An 18,135-nucleotide genomic window follows, 5' to 3' on the forward strand; every position below is an offset into this window, starting at 1 on the left:
CGTCAGACACAGGCGGCTGATCACCTACTTGTCTATTAAATAAAAATCTAGAAACGCATGCAATCTGCGGTTGATATCTACCAGATAGGGTTATAGCGCCACTGTATTATTATAATTAGTTTATATGAATAAATTTATTTTCGAAAGTCGCTGACAACCAAAACTTTGTCAGTATGGAGTAGGCAGCATGAGATATATATAGGGCATTTAAACGTATTTGTTTCTTTAACATTATATTTACACAAATATTCTAGTAGAAATATTAATTTTTAGTTAAAATTTACTCAATAAAATCTATGTTTAAAAGTGAAACTTTGCCTAGAGCGGCGCCAGCCGAATGTACCAAGAAGTAGCTATTCATGAGAGAAGTATGAATATGGTCCAGTAGCATGAACGTTATCTTATATCCAATATTAAGAAATCTACTGTAAATATTTATTTTATGATACACAAAATAGGAAAACCAGAGCAGAAAATTACATAAGTAATTACTGCTAATGTCTAATTAGCAGTTGCATTATTAACGATTATGCAATATTGTGCAAAGATATATGTAGATGATCATTTTAATCACGACAACTAATAAAAAGCTAATTATTCGAAGAATGTAGCGTAATTTCTCAGCATTCCCATAATTATAACCAATATTACGTTACTTTTTCGTTTTCGTTATTTTCGTACACCACCAGGTGTGAGGAATCAAAAAAAAATTATTGACGTCACTAGTTGGACCAGCCTGTATAATACTTATCCTAAAATAATAAGAATATATGAACTATTCGGTTTGAAATTCATCATAGAATCCTTAAAATAAAACATTGTTCTATGTTTTATTTAAATGTTTTGTTTTATGAAATATAATGTACAAAACACATATACACATAGTGTACTAAAGGTAAAATTATGAATCGGGACATAGCGCTAATGACTGCCGTATCTCAAAAACGACACAAAAATTCCAAAATCAAAACCATAATATCGTTTAATTACATAGATAACTTAATGTACGTGTAAGTTCTAAATTTATATTAACTAGCAGTTCTCAAATCAAGGGCGTAGAACGGACCAGAATAACTGACAATAAACTCAAAAAAAAAAAAAAAAGTCAGCCACTTGCTTTACTCAAATTACATTCTTTCAATGAAAAATATTAATGTGAAGCAACTTACTCGAAACATTGCATATATTCATCATTCACATTATACAATTGTTATAAACTTCATTTAGTTACGTTCAAGAATGAATTTTCGGCGCCTAACTGGCTTTACACAATTAAAAAATAAACTCGATGTCAGGGGTCGATCAAAATATTTGATACATACTTGGCGGCAGTCCAAAATTATACTATTTTCGTTCAGCAATAGGTCGGCAACACGGTGAGGAAATTGTGATAAATTGCAATTTCTTGGGAAAACTTTCTCATGAGGCAAAAACACTTGAAATTTGCTGGCAACTTGCTGGTGTTCTGTTTATCCAACATCTAAATGATGCCACGACTTCCGTACTTCGGCTTTAGGTATGAAAATCCAAAAATACTCCCGGATTTATAAAATTGGATTATAATAGTTATATATTTGATGAGCAAAATAAAAGTAAATATTTTTTGTATACCTTCCGCTTTTTGTTCTGGTATATATAGACTATAGGAGAATATCACCTATATAATACGGTACATTAATGTTTTATTCATGTAGTATTTCTGCACTTATTTCCTAAGATTTTACGCTATTATATTATTAATAACAAGTCGTGTGTAAGAAAGTTTTTTCCGCACTGTTATAGGAATATATGTTCAGTACATTAAAAGCAATAAAATAAATATTTTCTTGACGTCATGATAAAGTCGATGCGAACTTGAAAAAATCGTATTTTCGGTCGGCAGGCGCCAGATCCGATCCATCCAGAAATATCTCATGGAAATCAAGGTTGGTGCGTAATACCCAGCCTGGGATATTTGTGGTATATCAGATAAATCGTTGACGTGAATGAAAATCACAAGGTTTATACAACAAATTTATGATTGAAAACCTCGTAACGTGTACGAAAAATATCTATAAATGTTTCCGGACATGCTTAAACGAGCTTTTTATTCGAATTTTGAAAATCTTTCTAAGTTGGATTGTTATTGATTTAAATTTATGATAAGCTGTGTATACGCCATACCAAGCAAGCTTGAAATGGCTAATAAAGCTTAAAATGGCTAATAATTACGTAGAATTAGGGAATTGCAATGTGTCATGAAATACAGAAGAAAACCGATAGTTACCAACCAATATTCTTGCTTGCTTTTAGTCGGCTTCGTAGTCTATATATTCTATTCGATCTACTTATTACAAGTTTTAACTACAATATTATAAATAATACAATTTCATATTGGATATTTAACCTCGGTTGACTTCCTGTTTTCCGTATAGGGAATTCCGGTTTAGTTTGAAAATGTAACGAAACATTCTATGACCTTATCTAATAACCATTATAGTTGCAAGAAATGGATCTTAGTTCATGGGTGTAATTGAATTACGTGGTATTCATAAATATATGCAACCACACGGACGGAGAAATACAGATAACCCACACATTAATGTAGCATGACTTTCATACAATACGTATTCACGCTGAAAACGACAGACCAATATATGACAGAAAATACAAGCCATTTTTATTACTTTGCTATTTTAAATTTAAAAAAAAACGGCCAACAAACAATATAGTTCATTAATTTAAAGTGACGTAGTTACACAAAACGTTTGGAAATTGAAATACTTATATATTCTTTATTAACCTAAAAGATAACTTTCCTATGTATCAACACAAAATCCACATCAAGTGTCAACCGCTTATTTTCTTTATTCTGATTATTAGAGAGTTTAAATGGAAACCTTAAACCTTACATTTCGAGTCAATACTTGCAAATGGTCATTGACAGGTCGGCAACCTTCCGACGCAAGTGCATTAAAATTAAGGCATTTAATATAATACACAAACCGGTATGGATTTTTACTACATGACAGGTGATTTGGGATAGACATCGCCGAGCTCTATTTAGGATTAAGGTGTTCTAATTCAAATAAGTGCTATCAGAGACTAAACAAAACGTAGATAAACTTTTTTAAGTATAATGGAGAAGTATTTTGATGCAGGAATACATGAATTCTTGTGACTTAGGATTCTGACCTTGTAAAATAAGTTCAACTTTTAAATTACTTGCCTTTTTTAAATAACAGGTGCTCACCTGATGTTAAGTGACACCGCTGCACATTGCTAGAAGGCTCGCAAGTGCATTGCCTTTTTAGAATTGGTACGCTCTTTTTTTGAAGGACCCTTAGTTGAATTGGTACAGAAATACTTCAGTGGGCAGCTGGTTCCTCATAGTGGTGCTGCACGGCTGAAACTGCTTTAAAACCACTCAGTTGTGGAACGCCGGACGTCGAGGTGATACGGGTTGGTTAAATATGCTCAATATTTAGGATGTAAGCCTACCATTTAAAAATTAAATATTCTGCTCCTAGTGACCCCAGTGAAAAATTCTGGGATTTTTATAATTTGGCGCCAATGATCTTTAAAGTTTGCCTAAAGCGCACGCATACAAGCAGACGATCATACATACATACATTATATGCATAACTCTTCACTTAAGAAATAATTTCTCCTTTTTTGCATTAAACATGGTTGTATTTCTTATATGTAATTTAAAAAACTGGCTTTAAAAAAAATATACCTTGAAAAAGAACAGAGAAATAACGAAAGTGTTTGGCGGCGGCGTTAAGAATCTGATCAACTGTGGATTATTTTTGTTTGTCTGCCCTTGCTACGCCTGTGTATATTCCAGCGAAGCTACTGCGATAGAAATATCTTTATATTGACGCACCACACCCCCCTATACTGACCCCCAAACGCGTCATAGTTACGCAAGTGTTTCTTCCGACGTTGATGATATTGACTTTTTTACACTTTATTTATTTAGAAAACAGAGGAACTGGTATAAATGTCTTGCGTGGATTGTTTAAATGGCGGCCAATTTTTCTTTTCGTTTCAAATAATAATTAACAAAATAAGTATTTACGTAGACTAGATAAGGGAGTGTTCAAGTATTACGTCACGCATTTTTTTGAGATTCTTGACAAAAGGAAAATGCTTCACTACACTGCTACAGATTAAAAATATACATTGTAACATTTAAAATGTAATTAAAAAACATTCTAATATTCATAAGTTATAAAGCTATTAATTCATAATTTAACCATTAGTACGTAATATTTTGTAATTATCAAAAATAAATAAATTTAAAACAAAAGATATTTCCTTCTGCGTTACACTTAATAAGTATCTTATTAGAAGTTCATTATAGTATTATCTATGTAGGTTAATAAAATAAAAAAAATAATTCTTTAATAAACTAAGTGTTAACAAGATTTCTATTTAAATATGAATAATGATGTATAAAGATTAGGAACAATAAAGATAGATAAAAAATGAGTCTGAGAATAATGCTGGTATTATAAGTTTCTCCTTATGATAAAAAATACGTCAAATACGCTAATGCAGCATTTCTAAACGTGTAAACATTTATTTAATGAAACATGTTCAACAGTCCACGAAAACAAAACACAATACGAAGTATCGCCCGATATATCGTATACTTGCTTATGTACAATATTAGCTGTTTTAATTTTACGCCATATAATAATATGAAAAATTTAGTGCTACTTAAATTAATATATTTAAAACACGGCATTAAAACGTTTTTTTCGTAAAATAACTTGTAAATAATCATAAGTTGATCAAAGAAAATTTAACTTAAAGTTTTTTAAATTGTTTACAAGATACGTGATAGGGACTGCAACGCCATTTTATACAAAGAAGCGTTTTGACAGGGTCTGTTCTATAGTCAGTAATAAATAATTTGTTTTTAAAAACTTGTCAAATAGCTCATTATACCAGCGAGCAAATTACAGCAAAAACTGCATAATAAAACCTGATCCATAAAATTTAATACAAGGAAATAGTATTTAAATCTTATGTTAAAATTGGCGATAGGATCTGTGAAGGTGTAAAATGACATATCACGAATTAATGAATTGTGATCCTACCGCTAAGTGAAGATTTTAACATCAATTTTCAATATACAATAATTTATATATCCAAGAAAAACAAGGACATTAAAGGTAAAATCCGCATTTATCAATAAAAATGTATTCATATAATATTGGTCATGAAATTTGCTAATAATATACGAATAAAACAAAATTGAGAATGTTTTTAAGTTGGTTTAATTAATAATAATGTTGTATTTGTAATTTTTTCCGCCGTTTACTTTTGTGACGCTTATGACCTTGTGTGGCAAGCACTGAAAGAACAGAATGTTTACCGAATATGATTATGCGTATATAAGCTCGGTAGTTTCATTCAGTCTCTTAGTAATAATAGTCTTAGCCCGAAGGTTCAACCAATAGTAGCTAATTACAAAAATATTATTATAATATAATTAGCGCATTAATAAAAGAGACTACTTGATTGCGTAATGCGTAATTTCTAAGAATGTATCATATTATGTAGGACAAAGGCATGTAAAATGATATACTGGATTGAGAATCGTTCAAACAATAGTAATGTTGACAATAAGTATCATGGGAATTCAATCACATTGAAGCTTGTATTACCTACAATGAGTATAAGCAGTTTTTACGAAATTAGCAGAAAAATATGATTTAATCTGTTACTTCATTCTTAATATCATAAGTCTATGAAATTTTGAAATCCATGACGCGTATTAATAATATACTAGATAGCTACAGAGGGCACTGTGTCTAAGTTATGTATGTGCATTGTGAATAATAGTAGTTTCTGGAATCTATTTACGTTTCCCGAAATTTTAATATACGCTTTACTAGATGATTACGATTGCCCAATACAAAAATATATTAATAAAGATTGCGACGCAATAGAAAAGTGACATTTTACATAATGTAGAAAATATCAAATTCATGATTAAATAGTTCAATGCCACTGGCACACATCCACCATACAATACATTATAATATATAAATATTTTGTTTTTTAAATTTCGATTTTATTCTTTTGATATATATACTTCCTGTCATTTATTAATCTCGATTTATTGATTTAGACATTAGGCAAGACGGTATAATGACTTTACAGTTTACAAAAATTATATTCTACTAAGAAGTAAAGACGTACGTATTACAACAGGTCGTATGCTAATATACCATATTGTATGTAAATACCACACGTGCGTGTTAAATAGTTCAATTTGGGTATTATATACTTAATTAGTTTATAGGTCGTCGTATAACAAGTGCGTAACAAGATATGCCACACCCATTTTAGGTATCGAACATAGTAAATGATAGTTTTAAAGAAATATTCGCACAAAATTATGCTTTACACGAGTAATATGATTATAATATATATATATATATATATATATATATATTCCTGAATAGGCTTTACGTCGTTTGACTAATTCAAACTGCATGGCTATAACTACATGAGGATATAGCGCCGTTTTTAATATTTCTGTAAACTTTGACTACAAATAATTTATTAAAACGCATTTAATCGGGAAAATTTATTGAGGAAGCATAAAATAATAAATGACGTAATGTCATTAAGTATGCGCGAGCAGATTTTTTTAATACAATAAAACTTCCATTGCTCTTAACTATAAATACGGAACATACTTACTTGTAACGCATTTACAGTTCAACCGATTTATAAGAAATGTTCATACCATATGGATTTGCTTGGGAATACTTTGTTTGTAATCTGTTAATTACACTGTATATCAGCAAATTTATACTTGAATTCATGATAATTTGGGGGACCAAAGTTTTTGATAAACATTATTACTTTAAGATCGTAACCTTGCACGTGCAAATGACAATACAAACGTGACTAACTTTATTTATAAAACTGTATACAATTTTAGTATGTTATCGATTTTGACTGACAATATTTTAAGTGAAGATATAGGTGGGATGAAAATATATTGTAGTGTATTTGGCAATTGGCTATTTCAAGTTTAAACTCGACTTGATTGAAAGAGTAAATTCCATGATTTGTGTTTGTAATACCGAAAATGCATATAAGCGAATATTATAATTATATGTAAGATTACCGCAAACTTGGCAATACCAAACGTCTTATTTCTTAAAGCAAAATAAAGTATAGTTATCATAGAACAAACTAAAAACATTATGGCTTCATTACGACCCATATGACGTACGAAGCTGCAAATGTACGCATACTTTACGTAATGAATATTGACACTGCAATAAATTCTCATCTAAGTGCTGTGTTTATAAAGTCTTTAATGATAGTTAATTCAAGGACTTCATTAAATAACAATGTCCAAAGAGCAGACTTTTAAAATGCACTTTTTCATATGATCCAATAGTTTTTAATTTTGGAAGTAAAAATTATGGACATTAAAAATAAGGGTAAACAAATAATAAGTAGTATTTTTGTAGCAAACTACAATACTGTTTGCCACACCCTAGTTACACATTGAAAAAATATTATTAAATATGACAAGGCTTGAACCAAATTTTAAACCTAAAATTAAATGATCCTAAAGGTGAAATACTGTTGCATCCATACTTGTAAAACCTCTAAGAACATCCGACAGTAGTATTCTAAAGGAATATAATAAACATAGCTCACAATACAGTTACAGAGTCAGATTGTTACTTATATGTGTGTATATGTATTATAAACATGAGTAACATTCTATGGATTTGTGTCCAATGTAAATGTTTCATTATTATTATTAAGTAGAACTATTAAAAAATAAATTAAAGTTATGAAAAAAATCTTTTTCAATAATCCCAATAGTCAAGATGCATTGCATCGTCAAGACATAAACAAAATAAATATTATGTTTATCTCTTTCAATTAAGCAAATAAGTATTATTCAAGTGTGGTTCAAGCTTTAACATAACCAGTTTAATGATTTCCATCTGTATAATTAATAACATACAGGAGTCTTAGAAAATATAATTGTTTAAGCTTAGTTAACAATGCTCAGATAGTCACACAACAATTTTACATCTAAAGACTGATTGTTAATGTTGTTGTAAGCATGTGCTTGTAGGTTAATCAAATCATAATAAATTATTTTGTCATATGCTAATAAGTTACAAAACCAAATATGAGATGCAGAAATATTAGTAATATTAGGTATGATCATTAACCTCCAAAATACTCTGAGGGCGTATCTATTATTAATAGTTCCGTTAAAGTTAGAATATAGACATAAAAGTTGTTTTATACCTAATAGTAATAATTTAAGTAAAATTTACATCAAAAAACACTAAATACTCCAAAAATTCTTTAAACATTAAATGTTTACGAGAATATTAGACGTACCTTCATTGTCGGATTTATTTTCATGTCTGCACATTTTCAACTATATTTTGAACATATATTAAACCTTGTACATTAAGTAAATAAAAAAAAACACAAATTTAAAACTGAATAGCTTTCTTGAATTATAAGGTATTGTTTTGTTTTGGTTACACTCACTGTCAAATCGTTATCGCTAATGTTTTGTCAAGTGTCAGCTATCAACGCGCGATATTTATCACAAGTAAGGTTAGAATCTCATTTGCGCAAACAATATTTTTCAAGGATAAAAAAAGAAGCTGTCAACTAGCAGTTGACTCATCACTGACACCTGACAGTAGTTATATTTAAAGTAAATGTCATCTGATCTGAGAAGATTTGAAGTTCGGATACCGCTATTTTTAAAATATGTTTGTTCATAAGAACACTATTTTATTTCATTTCAATTGAAAATGTATTTTGTGTAATATTTATTGTTTGTGTCGTATTTTTAGATCTGCTGGAGAATGTGGTAGACAGAACATATACAAAATTGACTATTTATAAACATGTCTAGTGCAGTCGAAAATGGGATTGGAGACGACGGCCGGTAAATTCTATAACATTACATATATGTTATAAGAAACTAAATATAGTATTTGAAATTAATACTTAATCGTTTTCTTTCAGGAGTACTACGTATTATTTCTCAAAAGGAAGAACTAGTGCAACACTATGGCAAAGAATAAGTTTGTTTATTTCAATTTACTGGAAGGCCCTGATTGTTGTTATTACCCCATTAATACTACTACCAATACCAATATTAAATGCCGACTCAGAATCTGTTAAGGTATGGTAGCATTTAAATATTATTAAAGTATGAAATAATCTTCCTGTTATTGAAGAAGAAACATTTTGAGTCAGCCTGCATTTCTGTCCAAAAACAAATAAATAATGGTGTATGAGTAGCCAAGTTCTTGTGATTTAGAAGGGCCAAATTAATCCTTATCAACTAATTTCTTATTTCATAGAAAAACTGTCTGTGACACTTTGATAACTATGTATACCTAATATTAAATAAGCTATATATGTTTTAGGCCTACAAATGTATGTATGTAGTCCTCATAATGGCTACCTACTGGGTCCTTGAACTTCTGCCTCTACCTGTCACCTCTATGCTTCCAATTGTCATGTTTCCAACTCTGGGCATTCTGGACTCTGACAAAACCTGTGCAGCATATATGAAGGAAACTAATATGATGTTCATGGGAGGTCTGATGATTGCTGCTGGTGTTCAGCATTCAAAGCTTCCTAAGAGAGTGGCTTTGTGGACTGTTCAAGTGGTTGGATGTTCACATAGAAGGTATGGCTAAGGTATTCTATTAAAAACGCTACACACCATTTATCAATTAATTACATTTAGGATTATGAAAAGTTTTATAGTCAAATGAGAAAATGTACTTAATATACCTAGATATTAATAAATTTATTATATGTATTTATTATATTAGTTATATTTAATTTTAGAAATTACTGTTATATGATTATGGTTCTATGAACAGAAATATATATTTACCGTAAGTTACATATAAATGTGTTAGGTAATAATTAGATAGATTAGGCATAAACCAAATGTAAACAACTATTGAACACTTGAAGCCAATATTGAGCCCTTTAGGTTTTCCCATACTTATAAATTGTATTTTAACATTCTTGTTTCTGATAATGTCCAATAGTACATAAGTATCCTTTAGATTTATGAACCCTTCGATAAGCCAACATTGTTTTTGTTTGCATTGCAGCCCAAAAGTAAGTTGTTACACGGATTCAAACAAAACCCCAATACAAAAAACTGCCACCAAACTTAACTCCTTACAAAATATTTTAGTTTTAACATTATATGTACACATATTTTCAGGTTAAATTTCGGCCTGACTTTTGTTACAATGTTCATATCTATGTGGGTATCAAATGCAGCAGCTACCACAATGATGGTTCCCATCGTTGAAGCCATATTAGAAGTATTTGAACAGGTATGTGCTTTTAAAACTTTCACTCTTTCAACTAATATTTAGGTATATTACCAATGACAATGAAAATTATCTACGCATATTTGTCTCTTTTTAATCATAACTTTAAAATCTGTTGGTTAAGAAAAATATTAGTAAATGTGGTGACCGTCTACTTCTAAAGTTATAGAGTTTTACAATGCAGTATTTTATTTTTGTAGCAAGGCCTTGGAGATGTCTACATTAATAAGAAAAAAGCGCTTACTGAAAACGGTAAAGACTGCAAGCAAACAGCTAATAAAAATAATACAGAAGAGTAAGTACCATATTCTTGAGTTATTAAGAACAGTTTAGTTATTTAATTTCATGTAATTTAAAAATCTAGTTATATGGCAACAGTAGGAATCTAACAGATTGAGTTTTACCTTATATAGTATCTATATACAAAATAATAGAAATTATCGAAAAATAACTAACTTCAAAAATTCAAATTTTAATTTAATGATTTTTGGTTAAAGTGGTTGTATTTCTTTATTGTGTGTTCATTCTTATTAAATAAACATTATATGTATAGAACATTTCAAATACACGATAACAGTCGCTTGATGAAATTTTTAACATAAATTTTAAAAAAATGTTTCTCGATAAAGAGTACCACTTTTACTTTTTGTACATTTTAAATCAAAATACAATTTATATTAAGATTAAAAAGTTAAGATAGATAGGTTACTTAATGAACACTTATGAACATCAAAAAAAAAATGCTTCTAACTTTATATGTACTGCCAGTTCTTATATCTAGGGCGTAGACAAGAAGAACTGGCATTAAACTCTATATCACTACTTTAAATTGCCATTATACCATTTTTACAAATATGTTTGTAAGCACCTGCAAGCTCATACTTAATCTTTCCAAAGGCTTAGTTTAAGTTTTCTTTTAAGTAGATAAAGTTAATTCCAGCAACACCAATCAAACTATTAAATGTAGTGAGCATTTGCAATAATCTTTTCAGAAACTGGGTGTTAGGTTCCAATTGTTCCTTTTTTCCAGAACTCCAATTCCAAGCGACATAACAACGTGCTACTTCCTAAGTATAGCGTACGCCTCAACACTGGGTGGATGCGGAACACTCGTGGGCACGGCCACTAACTCCGCCTTCAAAGGGATCTTCGACTCGTTAGTTTTGCCATTTACCCCCACTTAATTGTGTAATTACATTGATTTAACAAAAAGCCGTGTTGCCTCAACGTGCGACTGACACCCTGAAGACCTAGGTTTGATCCACTGCTGTGGACCAATGGACTTTCTTTCTATGTGTGCCTTTAACTTTCGCTCGAGCGGTGAAGGAAAACATCGTTAGGTAACGCTTGCCTTAGACCCAAATAGTCAGAGTTATGTGTCAGGCACAGAAGGCTGATCACCCACTTACCTATTAGTTTGACAAATGATCATGACACAGTTACAGACAGAATCTAAGGCCCTCATCTAAAAAGGTTGCAGCGCCACAGATTTATTTTCTATGTCTACGATTTTTTCGCAAAATAGATACAGTTGAGTTGTTTTTCCTTTTATTGAATGTGTGTACTTGATAATTCATTCACTTTTACGGGAATGATGCGGTTGGATCGAATATTTTAATTACAAAAATAGGCAAAGGGATAACCTTTTTAGTTGGAAGAGATAATAGAGAGAAATATTATAATAATATCTTATGTAACTTAAAATATTATTAATTGAAAAACTTCTTTACTTGAAATACTTTTTTTTTAATATTAGTATTTTTTTGTATAGACTATATCAAAATAAATTTTCAATAATTTTTAGCGAGTTTCCCGAGATATCAGGCGCTGTTGATTTCTTCTGGTTCATGGCGTACAGTACTCCGCCAATGCTGCTTATGCAAGTGCTAGTATGGATCTCTCTTCAGGTCACTTTCATGGGGCTATTCCGGTGAGTCAAGAATCTCCTACTAATACGACACAATTCAAAATAATATTAATTGTAACAACTTTTCTTAATTTATTAATCCCTATTTTTGTTATTTAAAAAATGAATTATTTACATTTTATATATTTTGGTTGACAGTCCGAATAGTGAAGCGGCAAAGAAGGTGAATGCTGCTTCATCAGGCTCTGAAAACACAATGCAAGTCATCCGAGAACAGTACAAAAACCTTGGACCTGTCACATTCCACGAAAAGGTGAAAATTTTCACTTATTAAAAAATTGCTATACTGTTACGAAAATTAACTTTTCTCGTAACAATATAATTATTTAATATGTATTTCATATATTTTTGCCAATTCTTTTTCTATTAATTTAAATTATACGTACGCTACTAAAAATATATAAAATACATTGTTTTTTGTATGATCCATCTCATAATAATATAATATTGTTACTTCTGATACAATGAAACTGTAGAAAATTAAAGTGGTGGTAAAAATATTTTTTTATTTTCGAATCATATATACTTGGTAATTCTAGGCCTCTGGATCTCTTTTCATCTTGGCTGTATTCCTCTACATCTTCAGAAAACCTGGATTTATGCTGGGATGGGCCGATGTTATTACAACTATGTAAGTGATTTGATTTCTCAAAACGAACACAAAAATTATTTAAAGAGATGCGATAAACTCTAGTTTACGATACCTCGAACTCATATGTACGTAGACAGATTTTCCATACAAAAATGACACATTACGGTGTTCTTATACCGTCGATTTAATTGCAGTTATTTCGTCCTTTGTTTATCATTTCCCACCCAGATATCTAATTGAAATGAAAAATCGATGCGTTTGACCTGTCAATAAAGTACATTATCGTAATAACGAATACCAAACTGAACTAGTGAATAATATGTTCGAAGAGTTTTTATCTTTTTTCTTAAGTAACCAGTTTTAACCATAATATTTTCAGGAAAGTGAAAGATGGCGTAGTATCAATGTTCATAGTGATACTCATGTTCGTTCTTCCAATGTCCATCGACTGCATGAAGTTCTTCTCTTCTTCTTCTTCCTGTAAGTTCAACATTAAGTTTTTGATAAATATTATTATTTATACCGAGTTGATCAATTTGCTAATATTTTTACAATTTGTCTTTAGTTTTACAATCCGAAACAATAGTATGGCAAAAATTTTGTTGATTTTTTTATAATTAGAAATTATGCATAAGCTATATTTATAAAAATTCAAAAGACAATTCATAAAATAAATATTAAATTAATCTCTACTGTGACTATTCATTGTAGTAATGAAATCTAGACAATAATAATAAGTTATGTAACTAATATCAAAATCATTTATGCAGATGAAGAATTGTCTCAGTACAAACCATCACCAAGTATCGTCACATGGAACATTTTGAAGGAAAAGATACCTTGGGGACTTCTCTTCTTACTTGGTAAGGCTTTTAAAATATGGCAGGTACTTTTACAAAACAAAAAGATTGTTATTTTGGCTCTTTGATTATATAATATTATATATATGGCAAATTATTATTTTATAAAAATAAAAACGTGTAGCGTCCGCCCTACTCCGATTTCAATCTCAAGAATGAGCTTTTGTTCCGCGCAAAACCAAGGTTGCGACATCGGCGCTGCGGATATTGGGAGAACAATCGAACTTGCATATAAAACGTCGGCATATAACTGTCACTATTGAAAACTACAGAGTAAGGGCCGGCACTGGGGAGTGGATCTATTCTTTTACAGTTTGTTTTATTATATGTATTCCGAAAAGCCATCTTTTACATAGGTTCAAATACAAAATGTACACTTATAAACGTCATTAAAAAATACATTTCCTCTAATTTTACATTTACTGCCAGTTGTCAAATCAAGGGCGTAGAACGGAAGAGAAGAACTGGCAATAAACTCACCGCCAGTCTTTTTAATCGCCAAGGTTTTTGTTTCACAAAATGTTTGTAACGAGCTGCAACCATTACCCCATAATCCACTTAATAGTTAATTAATAATTAAAAACAAAGATTTGTCCTTTATCAGTAGGTATGGTGAAGTGGGAGCACGTACTTACATTCTCGTGGGGACAACACGCAAATATGTAATCGAAATAACTAACATCACCGCATACACGAATTCAAGTCCGACCAGTCACCACAAGTACCACCCCTTCACGAGTATCACGCATGGCCATCGACCCCCTCGCCGTATTTTAGGAAAGAGGGAAACAACCTTACGCATTGCTCTACATGAGTTATTAATAAACCAAATCATACTGATTTGGTTTATTATCGCATCGCCAAATACCTGAGTATTTTTTGCATGTTATACATTCGATACTATTTTTTAGAATTTTCAATATGTCAAGTGAAGCATGGTGTAATGCTTTCAGTACTTTGTACACTTAAACCTGGCGAATAAAAAGAGTGGCGGAGAGTTTCTCTCCAGTTCATCTGGCCCCTCTCCGGGCTTGATTTTTAAACTGGTAGTAAATATAAATTTAATTAAATATGGTTACCAATTTAGTCATACAAAACAGAAAATCAGTTTTAACTGACCACTGAAGTTAATGACTTTTCAGGTGGTGGCTTCGCCCTAGCCGAAGGCAGTAAAGCAACTGGCCTTTCTTCCATGATTGGTACTTCCCTGATAGGCCTACACGGGCTACACCCGACGATAGTGTTGCTAGTCGTGGTTCTAGTCACGCAGTTTATCACGGAGTTTACCTCGAATGTTGCCATCGCCAATTTGATTCTTCCAGTTTTGGCGAATATGGTAAGCTATTTAAGAGTTCTTATTGCTTTAATATTTCCGTGAATGTTATTTTTTATTTAATTTGCTGGTCAAACAAACGCATTTGTAATATCATGTGTTTAATACAGTGGCGCTGAATTCCGTCATGGGTCTTGGCCTCAAATTGCATTTCTTTCTTTCACTATCTTTTTTCATAGACATGTAGCTGATCAGCCTTCTGTCAGATATATGCCGATTTTTTTATTTGAGACATCTCATTTGGAGAGAGAGAGAGGTTTTTACAGTATAGAGTTTATGATTCGCAAGTACACAGAAAGTCCATTGGTGCAAAGCCAGGAATCGAACCTAAGACCTTAGTCGTGAGAGCCACACGCTGAAGGCACAAGGCCAACATTCTAATATCATGTGTATGGTAAAAACTTATTGCATAATTAAGCCAAACCATTTTTTGGAATATGTTCTAAAACAATGGAAAAAGCGTCATTTAATTATGTTCCGACATGGGACAGACACTTTTCTACTGTGTCTGTGCCAGATTTGAAGCGATTTGAAGCTTGCATGAATTTTTAAGGGCAAAGTGAAGTTTCTTATAGTGTGGGAGAATATTTAGACCATAAGTTTTGACAACAATTATAAAGAATTGTTCGTATTATTATGAAATTTTGATAATTAATGTGCCATGCCTATTTTTTTATGGCTGAATATTCCGTTTTTTTTAAATAATAAATCAGAATGTACCACTTTCTTTGCAAATAAATGATTTATTATTAATATTAAGATATATTATGCATTACATACAAAGGTAGTTCTGAAGGAATATTGAAATAAAGTGAACAAATATTTTAAAGGCTCGGACTCTGGACATGGATCCTCGTTACCTGATGATACCAGCAACCCTCGCTTGTTCCATGGCTTTCCACATGCCAGTTGGAACTCCACCCAATGCCATAGTAGGCGGTGTCGCCCATATACCCACCTCCAAAATGGTATGTATACTTAATGTTTTTATGGGACTGAAGGCAAACGGGCAGGCGGGTCGCTTAGAATTAAGTGTTTACCGTCATTGGACACCTGCAACGCCGGGGGGTCACGTTGCCTGCCTTTGGTGGTATGCTGTTCGGTTCGGAACTGTTCCGATATACCTGGATTGGCAACTGGTTAAAAAAGTGGGGGTGCGTGGCAAAAAGTATCTTAAAAAGCACTCTGTCGTGGAATGCCAGACGTCAAAGTGGCATGTGTGGTATTTCGCCCTGTCTTGATGTCAGCATTAAAAAGTTTTCTGTGATACGCACTGTTACGGACAGGTAGTCGAGTTGTATTGCCTAATATAGCTTTCACATAAGCTAGGACGTTCCTTTGTCTATTTTGTTGAAATTTTTTATTCAGAAAATAAATCCGCACCTCCTTTCCGTATTCCTTACAACTTACTACATGTTCCGTTTCAGACTAAAATTAACCTTTAACTTTATCCTTTATTGTATTATAATGTATTATCTTCTTTCATAATCAATAATAATATTAAGATGTAATATGTTTATGTACATATTTTGTTTTTAACTAGCTTATCCCTTTGTTTTCTTTTGATGTCTTTGTTTATTTTTTCTCACTTGTAGTTGCCCAACCTTTACTTGAAACTGGCATAAAGTCAAAACTATTGCCATATAATTAAAAAAAAATGTATGCAAAGAAAAATTTATAAGTGCTATATTTCGTCATACAGATGAAGACAATTATATATATATATATATATATATATATATATATATGTATTTTTCAGGCCGTCGGTGGTATTGGCCCGAAAATCATCACCACTCTCATCATATGGGGATCGTACCCCACATGGGGCTCACTTATCTTCAAACCCGAAGACATTGCAGCCTTGAATGCTCCAGTAGCACGTACTGCGGTATCAACACTAAACCAAAATCTCACATTGAACTGTAACATTACCCCTAATACTTTAGCCGAGGTCAGCAATTTCAACTGCTCACTTCCAACCCATTTATTAAACACAAACATAACAAATATGTATAAAGGACTGTTCTCATGCATGAAACCAAATTCTTAGTAGAAAATTAGGTCTAGGGGGAAAATGCTCAAATCGTGTTTCTGTAGTTGAATCTCAGGATCGGTGATTAGTATTATAATTTGAGGCATATTGCTATTTATACCCAATGTTGAGGTTTTAAATTTTGTTTTAATCTGAAGGACCACTGAAGTTCTTGCAACCAGGTTACCATGATAACGTTCATAGCGATCAAAATTGTAAGGGTAGCACGGCCCATATGTGGTATTGCTACAATTTGAGACAAAGGTAGTAGTGGCAAGCAACGTTGCCATCGCAACCTGGTCTTGGGCTCTCCTGAACTTCAGCATCACACGCATTGTTAATTCAGTACTGTGGTGCTATGGTCTCAACACTTTAGAACAATGTGATAATACCGTGATAAATGTTGTGCCAAAGTAGACCGAATTATAAGTAATATATAGTAATTTCTACAGCTGAACACATATTTTTTATATTATTATATTAAAAATGCATTAAAAACACGAATTAAAAAACTACCAATAAATAATGGAAAACGGGTGCGGACTTGGTGATTTAGTTCTAGTTTATAAATTATGTTGTATCAATAAGTTCCTAGTTATAAATACTTGTAAGGCGTGTGTTACACTTTAGATTCTACAGAAAGAAATTCACGGGCAAACACTGCTAAAGAAATATAATGTTTACTATGGCTTAGCTAGTTAGTACTTAATCTATTGGCTTCATTTAGATAAATTTGTAAGAAACTGGCGCTTTCTAGTTATTTACTTCTCCTAAAAAGAGCACCGAATGAATCTTGACCACCCATGTACTATTTAAAAAAGTATTTGGTATAAAAGTTATATACAAGTGTAAGCAATATATTTATTCGTAGATAGCACTCAACCTTTGACTAAACCAAATGAGGTATTACTGTTTCAATATTTAAAGTTATTATTATTCCAATGTAAATGTGTTAATATACACATGGCAAAACTAATATTTCTAAAATAAATGCAATTAACTAATATAACTATTTAAC

General features: G+C 31.5%; 2 protein-coding genes across 3 annotated transcripts in view; one reads left to right on the forward strand and one right to left on the reverse strand.

Moving 5' to 3' along the window:
- LOC123712731 (GPI transamidase component PIG-S) overlaps positions 1–8,566 on the reverse strand; it is a 23,750-nt gene extending 15,184 nt beyond the window's left edge. Inside the window, exon 1 of one of the 2 annotated variants that reach the window (XM_045665957.1) lies at positions 8,389–8,566. In XM_045665957.1, coding sequence (XP_045521913.1) covers positions 8,389–8,422 — 34 coding nt within the window. In that variant the 5' untranslated portion in view covers positions 8,423–8,566. The remainder of the gene's footprint in view (positions 1–8,388) is intronic. The other variant, XM_045665959.1, reaches the window with a different exon arrangement.
- Positions 1–17,644, forward strand: part of LOC123712730 (protein I'm not dead yet-like) — a 24,134-nt gene extending 6,490 nt beyond the window's left edge. Inside the window, exons 2-15 of the mRNA XM_045665956.1 lie at positions 8,859–8,953; positions 9,034–9,193; positions 9,441–9,706; positions 10,262–10,376; positions 10,574–10,668; positions 11,404–11,529; positions 12,178–12,303; positions 12,439–12,553; positions 12,840–12,931; positions 13,272–13,372; positions 13,663–13,755; positions 14,895–15,088; positions 15,916–16,053; positions 16,845–17,644. Of these exons, the coding sequence (XP_045521912.1) occupies positions 8,913–8,953; positions 9,034–9,193; positions 9,441–9,706; positions 10,262–10,376; positions 10,574–10,668; positions 11,404–11,529; positions 12,178–12,303; positions 12,439–12,553; positions 12,840–12,931; positions 13,272–13,372; positions 13,663–13,755; positions 14,895–15,088; positions 15,916–16,053; positions 16,845–17,135 (1,953 nt within the window). The 5' untranslated portion in view covers positions 8,859–8,912 and the 3' untranslated portion in view covers positions 17,136–17,644. The remainder of the gene's footprint in view (positions 1–8,858; positions 8,954–9,033; positions 9,194–9,440; positions 9,707–10,261; positions 10,377–10,573; positions 10,669–11,403; positions 11,530–12,177; positions 12,304–12,438; positions 12,554–12,839; positions 12,932–13,271; positions 13,373–13,662; positions 13,756–14,894; positions 15,089–15,915; positions 16,054–16,844) is intronic.
- Positions 17,645–18,135: the final 491 nt, after the last annotated feature.

The sequence above is a fragment of the Pieris brassicae genome, chromosome 8 (genome assembly GCF_905147105.1).
Source record: "Pieris brassicae chromosome 8, ilPieBrab1.1, whole genome shotgun sequence".
NCBI classification, from domain to species: domain Eukaryota; kingdom Metazoa; phylum Arthropoda; class Insecta; order Lepidoptera; family Pieridae; genus Pieris; species Pieris brassicae.